Genomic DNA, 25426 nt, shown 5'->3' on the forward strand with positions numbered 1-25426 from the left:
AACCTAGATATCCTTCCATAGGAGAAACACAGAAACACAGAAATTATCTATTTATTCTCGCAACAACATGAATGAACCATGTGGGCATTTTGCTAAGTGAAAGAAGCCAGACCCCAAAAGCTACATATTTTTTGATTTCCAGAAAAAAGGAAAGCCACTGGGATGGAAAATAAATCAGTGGCTGCCAGGGTTTGCAAGTGTGGGTTAAGTACAAAGGGATAGCTAGGAAACTTGTGAGAAAATGGAAACTATGCATTTGCCAAAGTCCATGAAACCGTACACAACAAAGGAAGTTGTACTGTATGCAAAATAAAAACAAAAACATCCACATCTATTCCACACTGATTTTAATTTTCTTAGAGCAGAAATATGCTAACTATCATTAAGAGATAAAACTGGATACTACAAAAGCTGGGCTCTTACCAGGTCAAATAAATAAGCCTAACTCAGAACCTTTGCTCTCACTTTTTCCTTCTCCATGATCAATGCAGAGACAAAAATCCAGACACATTTGACTTTGCACATGACCCACTAAATCTCTCTTGTGTGCAGGTAGACATGGCTATTATGTGGTTCTCTTTGTGTCTCTCAAAATATGTTTTTGATTACTGTAGTCACAAAGGAGGCACTCAAAAACTTTCAAGAAAAAAAAAATTAAGGGCTTTAAATAGTCCCTGAATAAACCTATTTAACTTTATTTCATCAGATCTTCCCTAAATTTGGTTGAACTCAGAATTTTTTCTTCGTATCTATTAACTTTCCTTGGAGGTGGTTTAGTGAAATATACTTTGAGAAACACCATAGATGTTGAAATACATTTTTGCACTTTGGATAATACTTAAAAGATTAATTTTGGATTCAGAAACAGTATTGAGGTCTCGAGAAATTTGAAAGATTTGAGTGAATTGTTTTGACTGCTGATTTAGAGACCATGTGGTATTTATGAAGCCTATTTATATACATATAAGCCTTACAAAGCCACAGCCCCATGGCCCAGTTCCACAGAGGGGTCATAGTTTAAAGAACCCAATCCATGGGATTGAAACTAATTTCAAAATAAGTCAAGTTATTTACTTAATAACTTATTTATTTTACTTAATAACCTATTACTTAATATTAACTTAAAATTTTGAATACCATGAAAAAGCTATCTAGTCCATGTGATATTTTTTAGAATCCCCCTTTTTCCCTTTCCACTGCATTTATATACTAAAACTACTTCCAGCTCTCTCTTCTTAACCACTCCTGGAAAACCCCTCAACCTCACTACCTCATGTCTCCTTCAGTTCTGCTTCTCTCACCATTTACTCTTGAATTGCCACTGATGTCCAAGGAGTCTGGCAAGGTAGGACTTTCTTCAAGGGAGGAGAGAGAGGGAAACAATCAGCAGGCCCAAGCAGAACCTTCTTTAGCAGGCAGAGGAAGGAAAAGCCAGGAAATACTCAGTAGTAATATTTATTCCATTAAATACTAAAAGAGGAGCATAGTACACCCCGAGAAAGACTTTTTTGCAGTAAATAATCAGGTAATCAACGTTAGGGGAACTGAGGGCCTCGGTGCTTATTGACCAATTGTGACCATTGCGGCCAATTTTCAGCTGGCTAAATTTAAAAAGGAGGATAAAACTGAGAGACGATGTCAGTCAAGTTTCCGTCAGGATGGGCTGCCTGGCTTTCTCGGTCGGTAGAGCACGCGACTCTTAGCTTAGGGTTGTAAATTCGAGCCCCACATTGGATGTAGAGATTACTTAAAAACAAAATCTTAAAAAAAAAAAAAAAGTTTCGGTCAGGATATCAGGCTATTCTGAGAAGCCAAGTAGGGTCATGAAGGGGAAGCCATAAGGTGATCTAGGGAAGATGTCCGTATGACCATCACTCTGTGGATCCACACCAAGCATCTAGAGAGGGACCTGGGGCAGTGACTGGCCAGAGGGCAGAGCCCTTGGGAAGAGCTGGATACGATGGAGGAGAGAGAGCACAGGCTAGAACCCTTGCGTCCAATCTGTGTCCCTCTGTTAAAAACCACAGACCTTGAGAGAGGAATGGCTGTGGGCTTCCAGATCTCATGCAGACACAGATCTCTTTGGCCAGCTCTAACATACAACTGTACAGGGGAAAAGACACTGGGAAATGTGGTTCTTAGCTTGATGGAAACAATAGAGCAACCTATCACAGGGGTTATTAGTGAAATGAAAAAAGTAAAACATCTCCTTTTTGGTTGAAAACAGCATTTACTCCATCCAGATTTAACAAGTTTTGGGGGGGATTCCCACTCAGCGTCAGACATTGTGGTGGATATTGACACGCACACATGCATACACGTACACAGAACTTCTTCAGTGGTACCACACTATATGCTCCCCCATTTCTGTTGGTTAAAATGAGAAAAATGAAGAGTTTGGGCGGATCTGGAACTTTACCGACAAGATGTAAACAACAGTAGGAGATAATGTTGTGTGATGGTTAGGAAAGAAAGTTCCAGAGCGTCTGGGTCTAAATCCTGGGTCCTGTCATATAAGAGTTAAATGATCTTGGGCAAAATACTTAATTCCTCTCTCTATTCCTCAGCTTTGTCATTGCAAATTTCGGATAATACCCGCCTTACAGGGTTGTTGTAATAATTACACGTGATAATACATGTACAGCACCTGGGATTAAAAAAAATAGAAAGTCCAATTTAGGAATGATTAAAAATAAGTATTAGTGAAATTCGTGCTTGTGCCTACAAATATAATTTTTTAAATATTCAATTGCTGAAACAGAATGGTTTTAAATTATAATTATGTATTTTTAACATATGTTCTTTTTTGCTATCAATCAAAATGCTGATATGTATTATTTAATAACATACAGATAACTGAATATGTTACATATATCATACAGTCCCAGAATCCAGAATATTCAATTTCTAACTTATAATTTGAAGCAGAATACATAGGTATGAACTGACATGAATAGCTCCAAATTACTGAATAAACAATTGAAAATAATTGAGTTAGAGGCAGCACAAGTTGTATTTTAATAACTTAAAAATTCAGGTAGGACATTCTATTGCCCTGTATTCTGTTAATATACATGGACTTCCTGCTAACTACAGCTTCATGATCTGGATCTTTGCCTAAGTTGATGTCAACCCATTAGGGCTTTCTCTTTATTATTACTTGATAATCAATAGCGATCTCCTGTCCTTGGTTCTTCCTTTATAGCTATTTGTCCTAAATGGGACAATCATTCATTTTGCTACAATAAGGAAGATCCCCTGGCTCTTTGGCTGTGTCTCCCAAATCACTTGGCATTGACTCTCACTTGTTCACTGTTTTTCACTCCCTCATGATATGCTCTTTTCTGCAATCCCGATTAAAGCATAATGTACTTCTCCAGATAATTTATAAGATTCTTAAAAAGGAAAGACCCTGGACAGAAAATATGGTCTGGTTAGCATAAATCAGATGAATTTTAACTCATACAAAATATTGGCTATCTCTTAGCTTTCAAATGTTCTGATCAATACTATTAGTATGGGCATGTGCTTTTTGCCTAGTAATAGTACAAATTAACTGGAAAGGATTTTTTATTAACTTCTCTGTTCTTCCTTTATATACACATGAAGACATGGGAATATTGATTGATTCCGTATACCTGATTTTAAATTAATGGCTTATTTTTATCCATTCACATTACTCAGCAAAGTGAGAATCAGATTTAAGCTATCGATAGTCAGCCATTTAAAGGAGGGACAAGCAAGGCCGGTGCCCTCCTGTTACATTTCACTTATGTTACAACTGTATGACTCCTAATTGAGGGATCCCCTGATCTAGAAGACAATGAGTGATCCCTAGCAGTGATATCACTCAGTAATGCAGGTCCTCAGTATGTGTCGGTATGTGCTAAAGCATATGGGATGTATTCAGTCCCTAAACAAAGTTATACTTTTTTGAGTCATGACAATTTGCCAGCAGCTTATGCTTTATGAGGCAATGCCACATTTGGCCAGTAGATAGCACTCAAGATATTTCAATAAATGAAGACAATGGCTCTTGGTGCCATTATTAACACTGCCTGGGAAACATTAGACAAGTTCATTTTAGATCAGCGGAGGGGCTGAATAGATGGCTCCAAATGCTTAGAAATTGGGATTTTTGTACCAAATTCCAGTAGCCTTTTAATATAAATCTGTACTTTATTAGGGTAGGAAAATTAGCCCACTTGTTTCCTAAGACAATTGCTGTTTGAAGGCAAGGAGACTACCATTCATTTGACGCAGCTTGAAATAAAACAGGAAAGCAGCACTTGAATAGTAATGCTGAGGTCCAGAGGGACCACAAAGAATATGGCAGTTGCATTTCACAGAAAGACTCAAAATATAGTTAGTAGGCATCCATCCCGCTAAAGGGCACAGTTCAAAAGCTACGTGTATTTCCAAATGCAATGTTTGAATAAGTAAGAACCTGGCTGTAAACAAAAAACTCAGTCATGATTGCTGGAAGCCAGTGGGCAGTGCCTTGGCGTGGTTAAACCTACCCGTAAGTGTGGCTGACGCTATGTCTTGGTAAGTGACGTCTTCCATGGTGCGTAAGGAGGAACTCTTGTTCTTCAGAGGTGGGCAATGGTAAAGCTAGCCGTTCCTGTAATTTTGCACCATCTTCCACATGTTGCATCCCGGGTTCATCTGATATAGCAAGTGTGGGTCTGTGCCCATAAACAAGGTGATGGGTACTGAGGTGCTGTCCAGGCAGATACAGAAAACCCGGAGTGTGAACAGTTAGGAGATGAGAGTCATTCAAATATCTATCAAAGAAAACTGGAGGCACTTTTGAGCAAGAAAAGACCGTGTTAAGAAAAAAAGACATTTGAAAAAGAATCAGTGAGAAAACTAAAGAAACAACTTCAGCTTCCTTCTGCAGAAAATTGGAGGTGGTTGGAGGTGTCAGGCTATTATAAAAGTCAGCTCCTGGGAGGACAGGTTTTATTCCCTGCTCTCCAGGCGTCCAATTTCAAGTTTTCTGCAACTGCTACCCCCAGCCCACTTTAATGCACTTACACACTCAAGATGGCCAACCCAATACTCTGCTCAAAAGTTTCTAAATCTAGCCTCAAATTGCCTGAAACTACCTTCAGTCTTTGAACTTCCTATTCATGGGAGCCATTACGTGCTTCCGTTGTCATTGTTTCAGAGTCCATGTTTGGGCACTAGCAACCAAGGGTGCCCTGTTAATATGTGGGGGGGAAAGGGAGTCCTCTACAAACTTTCTGCATCCCAGATTTCTGAACCCTAAGCATTCAATTCAAATTGGAAAATTTCCATTTGATTACCTAAGATAGTGTTGTGTAAGTGTGTTTTTCCTTTGCTGTCTCTTTCTTAATCATTCTGGATCTGCAGGAGGCACCCCATCCCACCCTAGAATAAGCCTAGCACAGTTGAAGTCAAAAGAGCAACTGATCTGGAGTCTGGTGTTCTCTGGCCATGGCCTGGCTGTGTGACCTTAGGAATATCACTTTCCCTCTCTGAGCCTTAGTTTCCTTATCTATAAACTGAGGGGTTAAGCAAGATATTATAATTATAACCTTCTATGCTCTGTTCTTCTGCCTTCACACCATCTAGTAAGCAACATCCAAAGCAGGTTAAATGATTTCCTAGTTGTGATACCCACCATATTTGAAGTATAAGTAGAAAAGGTGATTATTCAGTCCAATAAAACACATATATGGACAATGCATGGAAATACACATGGAAAAATAATGAAAGGTTTATTTAAAACATCAGTCTGATTTATAGATATGTAGTATTAGAACTCAGGGAGAAGCTCTCTCCTGCCTTGTCAGTCTTGAGTGATGTTCTCTTTACCCTCTCATCATAGGACCCCCTGGGAACCCCAGGCCCCCTCTCTCCCCTCTGCCTCTCCCCTCGGCTGCTGATAGTGGCATCAACCAGCAGCTCACTCTGGGTAGCACCTTCTAACATCCAAGGACGAGATGGTGAAGACATACAGTTGTGGCCACCAACTGTGGAGAGAAAAACATTTCACTACAGAGGAATCCTTCGATTTATGTCTGAACCAGGAGCCAGTGGTACATGTGATAAAACTTTTATAAATTCCCCAGTCATGGCCCAAATATCTACAGAGAAAATGTCTAGCTCTCTCCTGACAAGTCCTATATAACTAAGAATGTAAATAGGTTCAAATGATATTCCATTAAAACCTCAGTACATTCCAAATGGGGGTTGGCTACAATTCTGTAGGGGAAGGAAGGAAGGAAGGAAGGAAGGAGGGAGGGAGGGAGGGAGGAAGGGGAGAAGGAAGGAAGAAAAAAAATAAGTTTCTGATAGAGCAGTAGTTCTCAACCATGACTATATAATAAAACTTCCTGGGTGAAAAATACCAGAGCTCAAGCCTACTTTTAGAGATGTTAAATTCCCCAGTGATGCCATGTGCAGTCAGGGTTTAAAGACAATGTAATATGGCATCATATTTTATTAAATAGTGACTCAGTAATATTCAATTACTCAACAAGAGTGGCAACTAAAAAGGATTTTAAGTTGTTAAGAATTGCTACTAAAAGCCCACCAGCTTATTACAGAGGTCTAAGAGTTCCAAAGACTCCCTGAGAATTCCCTCTTTCCTTGGGTTAAGTACTGCCATATTCTTGAGTCCCGAATCCCACTTCCCTGAGGGCTGCAGAGTAGCCCCATGCCATGTAATTCTCCTCATGTCTCACTCTTCTAAAATTGTTACTAGATCAATGCTTCAAGCTCAGTCAGTCAAACATCTTTTCCTAATAATAAGATAGACTCTGGGGCTTTTAGCATCCATAGATCATTCCCACAACTCTCATTAGCTAAAGGTTCATTCATTCACTACATCAAAACTTTTATAACTGCCGGCCAGTTGAAAACTACCTGAGGCAGAGTGATGAATTGGAAAGAGCACCACATAGGAAGCTGAAGGCCTTGAATCTAGTTTCAGATTTGCCTACACATCTCCAGATGACCTGCAGCAAGTCACATAACACTGAGTTTCTGTGTCCTTAAACATAAAGGAGAAAGTTGGTTAATGTCTACTATCTACCAAGACTCTGAAATGCTACGCTGCGTAGAATGTTCTTATCCACATGCTGGTGATGATGCTAATGAACAGTAGAGTGAGAAAGTAAGTACAGAGAAGCATAAGAAGAAAGCTAATGGTCCAGTTGAGCAAAAGTTGACAAATTTGCTTTCAAAGTGTTGGCATCCCTGTAGGTTGCCTGTTTGAAAGACTACAATGGAGTCATATGGCAGTAAAATTTGTTAGGTTCTACTTTCTGCCACTTGTCTATATGAAAAGACTATTTTCACTCCCCTCACACTGTGAAAACCACCCTTGCAAAATGAAAAGGCAATGATCTGATTCTCTAGCTGTTAAATTGCCTATACGAGGGAAAGTGGTGATGTTTAAAGTGAAGAAAAAAAATTCCTCCAATATGCCAGGAAAGTTTAAAAATATTCCAACCCCAAGTTCAGTTCACTGTTCCTTTACAACAGCTCATGCACCCACGTCTCTCCATTCTTGTCTTTCCAATGACCATGACCCTCTCATCATGTGACCTCCTCCTCAAGACCACCCCGCGTGTACATCTATGTCACTTGATGTGTGACTTTCCTCCTCCAAAAAGTTGTAAGACTCCTTATTTCCTGCAGATCAAGCTAAACTGTTCAGCTTGGCATTCTCAGATCTCTACTGCCTAGCCCATAACCTAACTTTCCTCTCACTTTTCCTCAACACATTTCCTCTAGCCAGTCTGATCCACATATTGTCCATCTTCTAATGATGTCATATGAAGTCCCTCCACTTTGCCCTTGCTCATGCTCTTCCTCCCACATGGAACAGCTCTTCCCATTTTCTCCCACATAGACTCATCTTGGCCATTCTTGGAAACTGAGCCAGCTCCCATTTCATCTCTGTCACGAAGCCTTTGTATTGGTTTAGAATGATCTTTCTTCCCTTGAATTGTAGTAGGCAGCCCTTAAGCTTATACTTTCTTGTAATGTCTATTATGTTTTGTTTATTGCATGTTTCCTGATTAGACTGTATATTCTGAAGGACAAAGCAACATATTAAATGCTACTTTCTGCCTGTCTCTCCTCCTTTCTTCTTTCTTTTCTATCTTTTCCTTCCTTCCTTCCTTTCTCCTACTTTCCCATAGTATGTACAGCAAAATTTGGGGAATACAGTAAATTACCAGTAGTCACCTTATAAAAAACACAGTAATACCAGACCTTAGTCAGTGAGGCCCTTGGTGCTTCTCTCTTACAAAGCCTTATCAATGGAACACAAAAGTTCACTCATGTTCCTTAGCTTTTAGCTTGGAATTTGACACCTTTCAGCATGTTCCTTTGTGAGAATACTTTGTACTAATCGGACACATGTCCAAGTTTAGGTCCCTTTAAAATTTTATGTCTGTGTCCCAAAAGTACAGAAATGGTCTAAGAAATATGAACCACTTTAAAGAGTTAAGTATTCCAGTAATTAAATCACTTAATTATTTATTTCAATCGTGTGTTAAGTCAACCACTCATCATTTAGAGAGTTAGGGATAAAAGAATTAGAAACTACTAAGTCAGGAAGGGAGCCCACCTTCTGGTTTTATAGATGAGTCAGCTGAAGCTCAGACACCAAATCTAAATGAATCTAAATCTTGCAAAGTCCTTTGCCCTCCCCTTCCTCTTCTAGCAGCACCTCTCTAAAAGGGGGTGCCTCTATGTTTGTCAAACCCTTCCCCATTTAGTCCCTCTTGTTTCCCAGAGATTGTCTGTAAATAACATGCAGCCTTATCCAGGGACCTAAAGTTGGACAAGGAGATCAACCCATAGAGATCTCTTCCAATTTTTGAAATGATCTTATTTATGCTTCTAAGATAAAATCACTTTCTAGAAGTGGCCTCTAAGCCTTGGTAAAGAGATAATTTTTATGGACCTCAGGGGTAGCTATAGGAGGTGAATTATAGATTTAAATATGCAAATAGTGATTGTGTCTAAGAGTTTGTTGCAAGGAATAGTAAGAGTCTGAGGACAAGCAGAAGTGGGACAGAGCTGGTGCATCCTTGCTATAGAGTTCTGGAACTCCCAGTCAGGCTTGGCAAGGGGTTAAGAACACATGGCCCTCACTTATCTTCCTCCCTTCCTTCCATACACAGAATGGAATTGTACTAGAGAGATACCCCACTTGCAGCCTCAGAGACAACATGCTTTTTAAGTCACACTGGGATCCCAGAATACTTTGGAATAAACTCTCTCCCCATCTGTAGAATCTTGGCATACCCAGTGAAAAGGTGGGACCTTGCCATACCCAAGTCAATCCTACTATCCTTGGGACCTACTTCGGAGGCCGCTCTGCTTCAAACGTGGTCCTGAACCATTCAAAGGCTTACAGACTTCCCCTTCATTTCTATTTTAGGGTGGAAGGTGGGTTGTAAGAGGAGAAAGATTTTCCTAAATTTCCCCTAGGAATTCCCCCTAAAATTTCAGCCCAAACTTCACTTTTTGTTGTTTTATTTTTTGAAGACTGGAAATCAACCGCAATTCTTCTCCCTTGCCTCAACATGTTTTTCTTCCATAAGTAAGAGCTTTGTGTTTCTGGAAGTAGGAAATTAGCTTGTTTTGCTCATTCCTCTTGAAGCAGCTGCTTAGAGACTCATCCCTGGAAAAGTGGCTTTACCTCTCTGGACCTTAAATTTCCCATCTGCTCAATAAATGGGTTGATGAGCGATGGTTAAATTCTCATCCACCATAAACGGTGGAAGAGTCTGAGGCCCACTGCCCTTTGACTTTACTCCTCGAACGTCCAGCACAGAGGTAGTTGAAGGTTAAAGATCTCTCCAATGGCGAGCTGTTAATAAGGGGGTGAGGCTCACTGGCTGCAGGTTTACAGCCACGCCCGGGCTCAGATACCTCTCTCCAAGATATCCCGCGTCCTGGCAGAAGGTTTGTGTGGCGCAGCTCTGTCGGTCTCCGGGCCACCCAGTTGTCTATACTATCTTTAAACCCGATCAAGCCCGGACCGCACACTTAGCTCGGTTTCTCACGGCTCTGCCGCCACCCCTCCTCCAGGTGCCTCTCGGTTCCCACTATTTTCCACTTCCAGAAATCCTTCCAGCCGAGCCAGCCACACTTTGCACCCCTCGCTTGGGGCTCTGGAGCTGGGCGCTGACGTGGAGTGGGGCGCCCTCCCGGGGTGTCCCGGGCTCCAGCCCCACCTCCCCGCATCAGCCTTTCTTGTTCGCTGCCCCCCACGCCCCGCCCAGACCCCTGCTGTCGCCTTCCCTCCAAACTCCTTGGGTGTTCTCCCGGAGCCCTCTTTCTTGCGTCCGTGTAAGGAGACCCCGCCCACCCCGCCCTTACCTCCCCAGTAAAACGGGAGCGGGTCAGTGGGCAGGGCGGCTGGCCCAGCCGAGCCACCGGACCGGCTCTCTGCTGGGCGGGGGCGGGGGCAGAGAAGGCTCCGGGCCTCCCCGAGCTCCGGGGGCTCTCCGCTCTGCCCGGCAGCCGCACGGCGGGGCCGAATCACTAGAGCAGCCTCGCGCGGGAACCCGGCACCAAAGCGCCGGAGCCGCCGCCTCCAGCCCGCGGGCGCCCCCCGAGCTCACCCCGACCCCGGAACACAGGAGCCCCGGGCGCCCCTGGAGCCCCGCGAGCCCCGCGAGGCGTGCGGGTCTCGAGCGGCCCCGCACGCTCTTTTCCAGGCCCCCTCTAAGGAGGGGCGCGCGGGGGGCCCCAGAAGCACCTCCCGCCAGCCCGCCCTCCCCCTTCCCCTCCCGCCCACCAGCCCCGCACGGCGCGGCGCTGCGCTCGGATTCCGGGAGGGAAGCGCCGCGCGGTGTCCCTGGCGTCCTCAGTCCTGCCCCTCGAAGTGGAGATGCGCGAGAGGCAGGCGAGGGCGCGCAGCTCGTGAGACGCCGCGCCAGCCGGCACCATGCGCTTGCGGCCGCTGCCCCTCGTCGTGGTCCCCGGCTTGCTGCAGCTGGTGAGTGTCCGGCCCGCCGCGCGCCTCGCGCGCTGGGGACGCGTTTCGGCGGGAAAACCGCGTCCGTGGCCGACTCGGAAACAGAGACTGGGGTTGCATGGGACCTCGGGGCTGGAAGCGCGCGGATTGCAGGGAGTTTGGGGTTGCTTTAGGGGTTGGAGGGGAAGAATCGCGGAATTTAATAGAGGGGACCTTGAGGCGGATGAAGGGCTTAGCAAGGATTGGGACTTGAGGGCTGGGGTAAAGTAGGCAGAAAGTGGCCAGGAAGAAGGTGCGAGAGGGGATGAGGGTAGAGGGATAGGATGAGGATGGTCTGAAAGATTTGCCTCCAGCCCAGAGTTTGAGGGGTTTGGTGGTTTTTATGTTTCACATGGTATTTTGCCCGGATGCCTGCAATCCTTTCAAACCCTGGCATCGTGCTTCCTTGTTCTCAGGGTCAGTTAGTAGCTCCTTGCTAGGAGAAAACTTTGGCAAAAGACCGATGGGGTGGGGGGGCATATTGGATTTCTCTTCGTTTTCCGTCTGGCGCTGGGGACTGGGATGGGGTTTTGTGCCGGTGGGGATGCAGGATGTAACTTTCACGCCCAACTCCACGCTGGAGCCCCCTCTCGGGAATCTCTTAAGCAGTATGCTACCAAAGACCTCTCCTGCCTCATCTGGCCGAGGGGGCTCTGAGGAATATGAAGGGTATTAGAAGGTGGTTCAGGGTTCGCCAGCGAGGCTTTGGGCGACTGTTCGCACTGTAACTATCTTCTCTCCCCGCTTTTCCCGCGTGGCGCCGCACTCTCCTCCTTCCGAAATATACCTCCATACTGTATGTATTGTTAGTTAATTATACTTAAGGGCGATCCCAAGTAAAATCTTGCAGAAGACAACTTTTAAAGTAAAATTAGAGAAAGGGACTGCTTTCGCCTGTGTCATGGATTTCTCCTGCTCTCCAGGCACTTACCTTGATACAGTGCTGTTAAGAGGGTTTTCTCCAGATTCCACGGTTTCTTTGGTCCTTATACTTAAGATTTTGCTCACTTAGCTCTGGGCTGTTAAAACAAGGTTAAGGAAACCAAGCACTTAGAGAACGATGATCTCTCCCTTTCCTTTTTCTTTTCTTTCCTCCTCTCCTCTCCTCTTCTCTATCTCTGTTATTTCCTTTAAGTGGGTGAGATTCAGTAACTTACGAAAGTTTCTCTGTGAGATGTATGATATTGTAGATGCAGAGGTACTTGCAAATTTTGAGGATGGAAGGGAATTCTAAAAGGTCTTAGTGAAGGGGAGAGGTTAAGGAAAGGCTTGTCCATTCTGGTTACAACAGAGATTAGCTTCACTTGCACAGCATTAGGTAAGAAATTCTTCAGTGGCGTCAAGAGGAAAATGCAGTGATGTTCCCAGATGTCCTTTGCTGAGCCATCACATCCTGCCTATATACAATATTGCATGTTAAAATAAATTTTACATCTAAGGCATTGTGCATGCAACATATATGCCACCTTAGACCTTAGTATCACTTGCTTTTTAAAATGTTTAAGCTGGATTCCAATAAAAGATGGTCTAACCAGCAGCATTTGTATGGTGTGTGTAAGTAAAACTCCAAAAGCCTGGAGAAATCAGGTACTTAGGTAAGATCTTCAGGTTATCTTCATGAATCTCTTAGTTAATTTAATTTTGCATTCAGTGATCATGAACTGTGTATCTGTTCCACTGTGTTAGACTCTTAAAGATGAGGAAATATATTTGGGCATATGATGGGAAAAGTTCTCCTATCAGGCACCGTATTGGAAATGTTACATTTTTTTTTCACACCACCATAGTCAACAGGAAATAGGAAATACATATTGAAGGGATTATATACCCTCCTTAAGAGCTAGATTCTAATATTACAGCATGGATTGATTGATGCATTTTTAAGGAAGCTTATGTCAAATTCTAATCCGTTTTTGGATTGTGCTTGGGTTGTAATGTTTTTTTCCTGGAGCACTTTATCATGGCAAGTGAGGTCAGAGCTGCAGCTGTGTGATAAGCACACATTCCTTACACCGCCATCATTTTGGACAATAAAAGGCTGTTTACATTCTCCACATTCTTAGAGCTGTTTCCAGCCATATAACACAAGGGGGTTAGAATGTGAAAGGAAAACAGAGTGGCTGAGGAGGGTAGACCTCAATGAAAACATTCCCCAATCCCACCATGTACCCCACCCTGGCAGGTATCAAGGAGGGCAGGTCATCATTTGGCCCTTTAGATGGCTCCCCGTTTTATTCTACCTTTTTCAAGCTGATATTGAGCTTATTTGCTAAGTCCCAATAGCAAGTGGATAAAACGTTTTCTTGATTTAGAAACTAGTCTTTTAATTTTCTAGGAACTAGAAACATATGTATTTAGTAGATCTGCCATTGGGGGAACAGGGGCAGGGGCAAGGTTGGGTTATTGCTGGAATTGGATTTTATTTTTTCATCCACCCTGGCAACATGAAGAATGTACTTTTTAAAACATGCTAAATATTTTAAACCAGTAGTGGATTCATTTGGGGATTTTGAAATTTAATTTTAAGAAAATTGTCTGTTTCATCGAAAACAGTCACAAGGAGTTGGGTCCAAATAAGTCACTAACCACATCATACTGGTACAATAACTAGAATGTTTTTACTTGTTTTTGTAATACTTAAAATTTGTAAGAAAACAGTCAGCTGAACTGATAAATATTGCAGGTAGCCTATGAAGTACGTGTGTGTGTTACCTGCCCTTGTCCAGTTCTCCTTCCTTTGTCCAGTGTTTTAACAGATAGCTTGCTTTACCTAATTAATAGGATTACTAGGCAGTTGCAAAATTTAAATATCAATCCTGAATATATTATATTCTCCAAAATCCTTATTCAGCAACACATTCTTTATTACAGTATTAACAGCACATTATTTCTTTTCTGCCATCTAATGATGAGAAAATTAGCATTTGGAATTAATATTACAATATAATGAGTGTTATTTCCTGACATGACACAAAGTAAAGACTTCGCCAGATGACAACTTCTTACAGATTTACGTGATAATTTGGAACTCATAATAAGTGTGATTTTTGCCTTTAAGTAAAATGCAGATTGTAAAAAGATTAAATTTGAATTTAAGTGGATTATTAGCTTGAGTTTAAGATAAAATTGAGTGATTTTTAAAATAAGTTTGTTATACATTTCAACTTTTTTTCTGTGATATAATGATTTTATAAAGTAAAATATAAATTAGAAGTGATGTAAGTTAGCGAATTTTTAGAATTCTATAAAACCAGAACACTTGTGATGCAAGGTGTTACAATTTTAAGTTCATCCTCATTGTGTAGTATCATCCCACATGAACTTATTAAGTGTATTTTGTTTATCTTTTAACAAATTAATAATTTTAATATTTGTTTAGTATGATATTCATAACATATATTTATTCTCAGCTCCGTATTTACAAAAAGTGGTAACTCATGACTGTCTTCCATTCAAAAATCATAATTTCTCTCATACAGTTCTGATCAATAAACATCAAAGCAGTATTTTCTAGTGTAGGATCAATGGTCTCTTGGCGAGATGACAACGCACAGGAGTAAAAGTACCACCATATCATGGTTACGACTTAGAGTTGACGGGCCATTAAAATTAATTCCTCATTAAAAGCATCATTATCTTAGACATTCTTAAAAATGAGAATTAGGATTAGACAGCTAAGTCCTCTATGCTAGCCACTCACCTCTCAGTGTAAGTTGTGTTCCCTTGGCCTATTGTGAGATTTATGTTATCTGGTTCAGTTTTAAATGCCTTCCCCATAGGAAACTGACCCCTCTTGGGAACTTATTTTATAGCTTAATAGGTTTCCAAATGGAAAAGAAAAGCTTTCTTAATCTTTGTTGTGTTTTTTTAATATTCTTTTTTTATTGTTTTTGATTAATGATCAAAATGCTAAATAAGGCAGAAGGCTTTTTGAAAACCCTTTTAGAGGTTTTACATTGTCAGCTTAAAATGTGTAGCTCTTGCAAATCAAATGAGTTAAGAAATGTTGATTTTATAATACGTTGCCCACCTTTTACCTATTAAAGAGCTAATCAATACACTTTGAATGATTTAGACTTTTAGCAGTAGCAACCAAAAGTGAATATAAATGTGTCACAGGTTTGTGATTTTGTAAAAGCTCTAAGACTGTCTCTTACTGTTTACGTATTCTGCGGACTCCTTTACCTGAAGCATTGCTGGCTAAGATTTGAAAAAAGAATTATAGCTGCACACTCAAGTGCCTACAGTTAGGGCTGTGTCAGCGTTTCCGTAAAGAATCTCATTTCTATCTTAGCCATAAGCATTATTGCCGGTAAGAAGTTGGCATTTAATATCTTGATTTGGGAGTCAATTATTTTAAAGCTGCTTTAAAAAATTGGTCCAAATGATTTTGAGCACTCATCCATGTGAGGTTACTCTCTCAGTATTCGTACAGTATGCAAGACAATGACTTAACAAACTAATTTCTGTATTAGTCTGGCACAGAGGTTATAGTGTTTAAATTATTTAAAAATAATCCTTTCCCAATTAACCCATTTATTGCACCATCGTAAGACTTTGAAACACTATTTCATCATAAATGTTTTTAATTGTGCCAAATTCAGATGCCCTAATGATTATTTTTGTGAGTTTTATTTGCTAACAATCTACTTGAATTTTTTTTACTACTTTTGAAGTGACCAATGGTGTTAATACAACTCCATTCTTTATTTCAAAACCCTGCTCAGTAAAAAAAGGATTTAAAGCAATTTACAGCATAGATTTTCATATTAATAGAAGGAATTCTAAGATATGATTGATTGAAAACTTCCATTTTATGTTATTTTTAATTTATGAAAATCTCGATAAAAACCTTCAAACAACTGTATGGTTGATGTATGTAAGATCAATATGTAGTAAGGAATTCTGTTTCTTTGTAGAATGACCATTAAAAATTAAAATGTCATTATTTAAACCCAAAAGCTATAGAACGTATTTTCCTTTTTTCCTGGCCAGATCATTCAAGAAGTTAAAATAGTGTCTTTAAACTTACCGTTCTTATAAATTTTGTCTGTCCTAGATTTATGGACGTATGGTAAGGAACTAGGGAAGTTTTGTATACTTAAACTACAATAATAATGCTGTCTTAGAGTTGCATATTCTTACTGTTTTCAAGTTTCTTCCATACAGTTTACCACGTTCTCTTCTCTCCTTACATAAAACTATAAGATTGAGAAGGACATTTTAAATGTTTCCATTTGTAGATTGGAATGAACAATGCGTTTGGTGTTCCATTTCTAAATAAATTGCGCGTTCAACAAATATTGACTATTTTGACCCAGACTATGCACCGAGATTATAGCAGATGTTGAGGACACAGCAGTAAGCAGAATAGGACTGGTCTGAGAGTGTGTGTGTGTGAATGTGTGCGCACATATGTGTGTGTACGTGTCTTGGGCAAATCACTTAACAACCTCAACCCCTCATCTATAAATGAAGTCATTAATGATAAACGGATGAAAAGTGATTTCTAGCATCACTTTCTTTTTTTTATTATATGGTAACAGTGTTCTGGATTTTTCTTTTTATGAATTACATCTTTAATTACTATACAATTTGAGGTATGTCTTACATACAAACAATTGTTTTAAATATAAGTTTTTTTTTTTTTTAAGATTTTATTTATTTATTCATGAGAGACAGAGAGAGAGAGAGAGAGAAGCAGAGGGAGAAGCAGGCTCCCAGTTGAGCAGGGAGCCCGATGCGGGGCTCGATCCCAGGACCCTGGGATCATGACCTGAGCCAAAGGCAGATGCTTAACGACTGAGCCACCCAGGCATCCCTAAATATAAGTTTTACATGGAGTTTATGCTGTGTAACCACATCACAAATGATATGTATATTTAGAAGTAGATTTAAAACACTGCAAAATTGATTAATATTATCCCTGCTTATGGGAAGAGAAAATTGTTGGAAGTAGGCAAAGGGAATTGATGAGCATTTATTTAACCCATATAATCAACAAAATCAATAAAATTTAAATTAAAATGGTGTATTCAGGCTTTTTCCCCTCTCTACTATTTTTAAATTGCAAACTACTAACATCTAGTCATTGCTTTAATTTAAATAAAAAGTAAATTGACTCTCAGTTAAATTCTAATTATTAAGATAAACAACATAACGGTGTAATACTGTACTTTAACCAGAAAATGATCATGTGACTTTTGTACGCCTCAATAGAATCTAGCCTATTTAAATCAGAAATATTTTTAACTAAATACGAAGGTTTCAGGAATTCAGATGTAAATGGTACGGAATTTTTAAAAGACAACCAACAAAGAGTTGGCATGTGAGACCCTATCAAAGATGGAGAATATGTCAGTGGTCTTAACATTAGGAAACATCTGAAACAGATGGACTAGTCCTGGGGTTCACTCCAATTACACTTTAAACAATGTAAATGTCTTTAGAAATGAACCCTGACTTTGTGATATTGCTGTTCAGGGCCAAATAAAGTAACTCTAGGGTCATAAAAACACTTGTTTAATTCTCCATGCAAGAATATGCAAGATTGTGAGTTTCAAGCATTGTAATAATACTGACAATTTTAAAATCTTATCAGTTTTACCATAAGTTACATAGCATGTGTATTTATTCATTCAGAACAGTAACTTAAGAAATAGTCTAGATTATTAGTAGGGAGAGACCACATGTTTAATTTATGTGGTTCTATAAAGTCCACGGGATTTCCATCCCAGAATTCTATCCCTCATTTTTGTGTGCAGACTTAACCAGTGAAAGTGGTTGATTGAGTATAACAATCTGCACGACATTTTGAATGGATAATGTATACAATAAGAGAATAGGGACTCTAAACAACTATTTAACATTTTGTAGTAATGATAACAATAATTTTTATTAACAAAGTTTTACATTTTGATAATCTAAACAGAAGACAATTGGGATCGGTGTAAAGAATATTGCTACGGGGATAAAAAAAAAAGGGAGGTGAAGTTTTCAAAGGTGTGTTTTCCATTATCGTGAGTTCACCTGTTAATCCCTTGTCAATGACTCCCAAATTTGTACCTCACTCCCTACCCTGCTGTTCAGGCTCCAAGACCATATCTCCATAGTTTCCTGTTCATTTTGACTTGGATGTTTTACTACCAACTCACACTCACTCACCATGTTCAAAGTCACACATATCTTTCCTGAACAAGTGCCTTCTAATATTCATGGGTTCAGATTTTAAAGTCACCACCTCCCCCTTTTTAATGTCTGGTGTCTTTGCGTTCAGACAAGTGACTTGGTATAAAGCACTACATGGTTTACTAGATTCTTTCACATATGTGATCTCGTGTTTTATCTTCACGTCAGCTCTGAAACGTAAGCAGAGCAGTAGTGACTGCATCCACTTTACAGATGAAGGAACAAAAGCATTGAAGTTTCAGAGATGGGCTGTAGACCAGAAAAAGATAAAACTTGAATTGTCTACCTAGTCCAGCTCTTAGGTCAGGGCAGCATCCATTTCTAGCAGAAGGTCATGAGATCTGTCTTTGACCTCCAGAACGATAGGCTCAAGGAACATCTCTAGGGAACGTCTCATTCTGTTCAGTGTCCATGCTGAGGTAGAAACCTCAACTCATTCATTTTAGGAAAGTTTTAAACAAGTTTGTCATAAAGTCAAAGAAGGTAAACACAAGGAACAGATTGTTGGATCATGCCCCTTAACCACGAGTTCCATTTAGAATTCAGCCTCCCAGAGTTTAGTTTGCCAAGTATTTTGGCTTTCATATAGCTTTAGGGCTGTTGTTGGCCGAGTAAATGTAGTTCCAGTTAGGATCAACAGAAGATTTGAGAGTTCTTCTAATTTCTCAGGATCTCAACCTGCACCACATGAGATTTGAAAAGATGAACAGGAAGAGAGCAAAAGGTCTTGATTTCTGTTAAAGGCCAGTTAATCCCGGTTGTCTAAGGGGCAGGTCGGACTATAAGAAGGAGCCTGGGGGATGGGGCGGGACTACCTAGTAGGTGCTTAAACTTGTGCGGAACTTGCTAGCATTCGTATATAATTGTGCTTTAGCAGTAGCAAACTCCCTCTTGTTCTCTCTTCCCTTTCCTACATTTGTAAAGATAGTATATCAGAGTGGATTTTGTGGGCTCTCCACCCAGATGTCCTTGGATCTCTTTTTAACATTTCTATGGACAACCCCCTCCCCTCCACTTTTTGGTTTCTGTTCTAACACTGGGCAACTGTAAATCTCCTTCAGAGAAGCACCTCCAGGTGTGGGTGTTGGATGCACCTTGCCAGAAAGCACTCAGAGTCAGAATGTCATTCCAGTCCCTTCCCTCCCCTTCTTGAGCCAGCTCTTAACAAATGACTCACAGGTGCCAGGGTTTTCTTGCTCTGAGACTTGGTGGAATATTCCAGAGTTCCCTTTGAGGCAGCAGGTTGACTCTCAAGTGGATTTTGCTTGAGATCACACCCTTCCGTGGCTTCCTTCCACTCTCTGACCTGTGGCCCCATGCTCTTCCCGGACTTTCCTGGAACCCCTTCATTAGAAATCACTTGCATTCAAACACTTGTCTCAGGGTCTGCTTCTGGGGAAACCAACCTAAGATTTCTGTTTAAATGTCTTTTTTTTAATATTCAGAAATTTTTAAAATAGCCATTCTCACCCCTGTCTGCATTCTGCCATCTCACAGTAAGAGATAATCACTATGAATAATTTAATGTGTATTTTTCCAGAAATTATGGATATGTATGCTTTTATCATAATTATATCAACACGACATAATGTTCTATAACATTTTTAAGGCAATAATATATTGTGGCCATTTTTATGCAATATAGAACAACTTCTATTTTTGAGGATTCATAGTATTTTATAGCATTGACATACCATAATGTATTTGATCAATCCCTTATTAATATTTTGACTGTTTTGAATTTTTTGAATATATTTGTGAATATACAAAATGAATTCCTAGAATTGAAAATACTGGTTCAATGTTTGGAATGTACAATATGATTTTTGATAAATATAAATTGTCCCCTAATTGACTATACCAAAATACAGACCCACACACAGTGTATTTGCATATCTGTGTCCCTATCTGGAGAGTGTATTCCCTTCTTTTTAACTTTGCCGATCTATTAGAGTAAAATACCTCATTGTTTATTAGGAAGGTGAAGTGTGTTTTCACATTTAACCATTTGTATTTCTTATTCTTATAAATTTTCTTAATTTTTCCATTCTTTTTTTTCTACAGCTTTAAACTTCTATAATTTTTTTATATCGCTCTTGCACAATTGTTTATTTTATTATTCCTGGATATTTTATACTTTATGGCGTTGTTGTGGATACTGTTTCTAGGCCTGACATTTTAAAATTATTTTTTGCTGGCATACAAGGAAAGATATTTATTTTAGTGTATTTATGTTTGTATGAGTTCTATTTCTGAACTAGATTATTTTTAATGATCTTTAATTTGATTCTCCTGGGAGATTTTATATATAGATAATTATATTATCTATAAATAATCTTATATTTGGCTCTTTCTATTAAACATTGATGCCTCTTGAATTAAAATCTATTCTCCTAGTATACTGAGTAAAACCTTCAGAATATTGTTGACTATCAATACTGGGAAAGATAGCGTTTTCATATTTCCAACTTTAATGGAAACTTTGCTAAATATGATGTTTACTAATCTATCAAGAATATACTTTTATATTCCACATTAGAATAAATTTGTTGATCAGAGGTTGATTTCAGATATGTTTTTTTATTTTTATTATTTTTTTATTAAATTTTTTTTTTAAGATTTTATTTATTTGAGAGAGAGAATGAGAGAGGGAGAGAGAGAGCATGAGAGGGAGGAGGGTCAGAAGGAGAAGCAGACTCCCCACTGAGCAGGGAGCCCATGTGGGACTCAATCCCAGGACTCCAGGATCATGACCTGAGCCGAAGGCAGTCGCTAAACCAACTGAGCCACCCAGGTACCGGATTTCAGATATGTTGTAGCATCCTTCAAAATGATCATATATTTTTAAAATGCTAACCTCTTCATATTTTTGAATTATGAAACATAATTTTCCTAATATATTTCCTAATATTTTCCTAATACTAAGCTGTTTAAACCAAGTTAAATGATCTGTATTTTAATACACTGGTACATGTGTTTTTATATTGTTAGTATTTTATTTAGGAACATTGATTATTCATAAGTAAAATATAGCAAAAGTAGAACACATCAGGTTTTGCATCAGGATTATTCTAGGATCATAATTAGAAAGACTTCTATTTTTTTCCTCAGTTCTGGGAGAAATTAAGATAGTTGAGAATTGCTTCTCCCTTGGATGTTTGTTGGGAATCATTTTAATCCATTTGAGCCTTTTTGTTTCAGGAGAGATCTTTTATAAACATTTCATTGCTATTAGATTTTTTTTCAACCTTTATTGATTCCATTTTATTAATTTTAAAAGAAAAGGATGCATTTTTGTGCATCTTCAAATTTATTGAGCATAAAATAGTATATACTCTTACTTTAATTTTTAAAAATTTACTTCATACCTGTGAATTTACACCATATCCCCCCCTCCCCAAGTTTGTATGTTTTGGAACAGTAGTAGCTGGGGACTGCCTTCATTCTCTCTCTAGATCTACAGCTGTAACTAGAAGCTTTCTGTGGCAGATTCCATAGTTAATTCTGTAAGCTGTCCAAGGTGAATGGACCCTCACATTAAGAGGTGAGCATCCAGAGCCTCAGCCCTCTTTCTGCTCACTGGAGGACATTGCAGCCTCCTGGGAGCTGCCCTGGTGCCTGTATGTGCTCCCAGCTCCTCCTAGGCTGAGCTTGGTGGTGGGAAGAGGGTACTCAGTTGGGGTGGGGGTGTAAACCCTAGCTTCTGCTCAGGTGCTCTTCTCCTTTGCCTTTGATTGGTTACAGGCTGCTCAGCACATCTGGTTTTTGCATCATTCTGATTCACTCTTCCTTCCTTCCTCTAGAGGTTCTCAAATCTTGTGGACTCTTGGCATCCTTTCCTCTTTCTAGCACCACTATGCATTCATTCTTGTTTTTGCATTCCTAGTTCATGTCATTGGAAATTTGGGAGGGAGGCAAGGTAAATACATTCACTCAGCTTTCCCCATTGCAACTGGAAATCTTTTAGTCATTTTTGGCTCATTTTTCTTCATCCCCTACAATATCCATTCACTCGCAAAATCCTATGAAATTTCCTTCCAAATCCTTCTGTAAACTGTCTCTTCCTCTCCACCTGCTGCCATTTCATCACTACAGCAGCCTCCTAGCTGGTCTACTTTATTCCAAAACAAGCCTTCTAAATTCACTCCACATGCCACAGAATCATCTTTCTTAAATCCTCTTTTGATTTACTATGTCGCTCAACTTTTAAGAATGAGATTGTGATTCCCGTTTTCTTAACGCATCGCATCTACATTTTGTTGCCTGGTTTTTCAGCCTTAAATCTCTTGTCCAATATTCCTCACATACTATAAACTGCAGCCAGGTCTGTACCCTTCATACTCCATGAGTATGTCCGAGTGGAGGGAAAGCCCAGGTTTGCATGTCAGAATGACTTGGATTCAGTGCTTTCTTTGGCATCTTGGACAAGCCAATACATCTACTCAATTTCAGTTTCTTCATAAAATAATGTCAATTATAGCTATTTCATAGGGTTGTGATGATTATATACAAAAAATGTAAAATGCCTAGTACCTAGCATTAGCTTAACAAAGATCAGTGCTCCTTTCCATCTGCAACATCTTAGCTTCTTGGTATGCAAACAACAGGAGCTCTGACAAACTTAAGCAGAGAAGAAATTCATGAGAACAGGGTGACTCACAGAAAAGGTTGGAGAACCAGGCATGTCTAGAGCAGAATCAAGGGTCTGGCTATCAGGAAAGTATCAGTTAGGCAAGAGGATGAATAAATGCCAACCTTTTTTTTTCTCCAGTCCTTGTTTTGCTTCATTTAAGATGTCATGTTTAGGTTGAGAGCATCTGGTTGGCTTGAAAAAGGTGGGATACTTTGATCAACTGTTCTACACATTGTAGGGAATCAACACTCTGTGTTCCATTAGAGAGCTTGTGATCAGAACTCCCACTAAAGGAAGAAGTCTGTTAGAGAAAGAGACCCAAACCCCTCCAGCTCTTCATCTTAATTAGCGTGATTTTTCACTCATAAACTTACACAACCAAAGATCACCAGACATTTAAGAGAAATCATTGGCAAAAAGGAGGAGGAGGAGAAGAAGAGGAGCTACCCTGGAGGAAACAAATAATAATAGGAGATAGATTTCAATTTTAAGGATTCCTAATTAGTATTCTCAGAAACTCAGGAGGATATTGCATCCTGAAAATAAGAACAGGCTGCTATGAGGAAAGATCAACTGGGTCATGAGAAAGAATTCCTGGAAATGAAATATATAACTGACAAAATTTAAAAGTTGGGAAGAAGTTTGAAAAGAACAGGGCTAAAGTTCATGCTGGTGAACTTTTTTTTTTTTATTTATTTTTTATTTTTTTTAAAGATTTTATTTATTTATTTGAGAGAATGAGAGAGAGAGCATGAGAGAGGGGAGGGTCAGAGGGAGAAGCAGACTCCCTATTGAGCAGGGAGCCCGATGCGGGACTCAATCCCGGGACTCCAGGATCATGACCTGAGCCGAAGGCAGTCGCTTAACCAACTGAGCCACCCAGGTGCCCCATGCTGGTGAACTTTTAAGAGGAAGTCTGCCATGACAGAACCAAAAGACCAAAATAGGAAATAGGAGCAAACAGTGAAGAGACACAGACGACAAATTCAGAAAATCCAGCGAGAAGCTCCAGAAACAGAGACTGTGAGGGGAGGGAACCTAGTAAAAAAAAACAAAAAACAAAAAACAAAACAAAACAGAAACCAAAACAAACAAACAAACAAAAAAAACAGTGTTGAAGGGGCTGATTTAAAAAAAAAAAATCTGGTGAAATTTCTGAACTCGAAGGAAAAAATAGAAAATCCTAAGAGTTTTCAGAGAAACAAGAGATTACTGGCAAACACAAACACATCTCATTAACCACACTGGATGTTAGAAGCAATGGAATAATGCCTTCATAGTTCTGAGGGGAAAGGGATATTGAACCAACGGCCAAATTGTTAAGTATGAAGGAAAAAGGAGGAGGAAGAAGCAGAGAAAATCAAAGAAAACAAAAAATGACATTTGGGGCATGTGAGGATCCCAGGGGAGTTACCACTCATGCCATATGGAACAATCTTCAAAGATATACCTCAGCCAAGCAAGAAGAAAGATAGAACAGGAGGATGCTGTGGGATAGAGTGCTGTCTGAGTATGACTCAGAAGTGAAGGAAGCTAGAAAAGGATCTGTTAGCCTGTGACCTTGGAAAGGTGTGGGGTTCCGTTTCCTTGTCTAGTTTAGTCACACTGTGGTTCTAAAGGGAATTCCATGTCAATCGTTCCAGTTTTAGAATGTTTAGAATGGATTTATACACAAAGCATGAATGATTTAAATATAGTCTAAGAATGGAATGTAACCATACTGAATATTAATGAACTTAAGTAATAGAATATAATAAAAATTTGGAGGTAAAAGGAATACACAGGTGAAGAGAGGCAAGCATGCCGGTTTCCTCATCTTTCATAGGAAGAAGTTAAGAGAAGCTGTCGAATGTTAAAAAACTAAGAAATAGACTTAAAGTCTTAAAAGCTACCAAACAATAGAAGAATTAAAAATAATACAACCAACAAAAATTCAGCATGTAAATTTATTTACAGTGCGCTTTTACTTTTTCTGTCATATAAACAGATTAGAAGAATACATTTAATAGTAAAGTGGAGATGGCATTTTGACCTTCCAGTGTGATTTTGTATAAGTGCTCTTCTTTTTGTGTAGTGTTTTTGACAAATACTATCACTCTATGAATTTCAAGATAAGGGAGGTCTTCTTAGTGGAGGGAGCTTCCCAGCAGTTGTGAAAGCATGCTTGTGAGGTCATGCATCTGCCTTCACTGGGCTGTGATGGGTATGTTAACGGCACAGATTGCAGCGATGGTTTCATGAGCGTATACTCATCTCCAAGTGTATACATGATAAATGTATAGCTTTTTGTATGTCAATCATGCCTCAATAAAGTGATCTGAAAAAAAGGGTAAGCAGAGGCAATCTCTTGGGTCATGCTGTAGGGCAGGGTTTCCCAATCTCAGCACTGTTGACATTATGGGTCAAGTAATTACTTGAGTGAGGGGTTAGGGGTAGGGATAAAGGGGCCATCCTGTGCATTGTGGGATGTTCAGCAGCGTCCCTGGCCTCTCCCACTAGATGCCAGTAGCACACTCTCCCAATTGTGACAACCAAAAATGTCTCCAGACTTTGACAAATATGCCCTGGGGAGCAAACACAGCCAGACTGAG

The 25426-nt window shown here is 39.7% G+C and overlaps 1 protein-coding gene across 1 annotated transcript in view; it reads left to right on the top strand.

Annotated features, from left to right (window-relative positions):
• The first annotated feature begins 10801 nt into the window (after window positions 1-10801).
• NXPH2 (neurexophilin 2) overlaps window positions 10802-25426 on the top strand; it is a 112038-nt gene continuing 97413 nt past the window's right edge. The window contains exon 1 of the mRNA XM_032411180.1: window positions 10802-10996. Coding sequence (XP_032267071.1) covers window positions 10946-10996 — 51 coding nt within the window. The 5' untranslated portion in view covers window positions 10802-10945. The remainder of the gene's footprint in view (window positions 10997-25426) is intronic.

The sequence above is a fragment of the Phoca vitulina genome, unplaced genomic scaffold (assembly GCF_004348235.1).
Source record: "Phoca vitulina isolate PV1807 unplaced genomic scaffold, GSC_HSeal_1.0 scaffold1, whole genome shotgun sequence".
Lineage (NCBI taxonomy): Eukaryota > Metazoa > Chordata > Mammalia > Carnivora > Phocidae > Phoca > Phoca vitulina.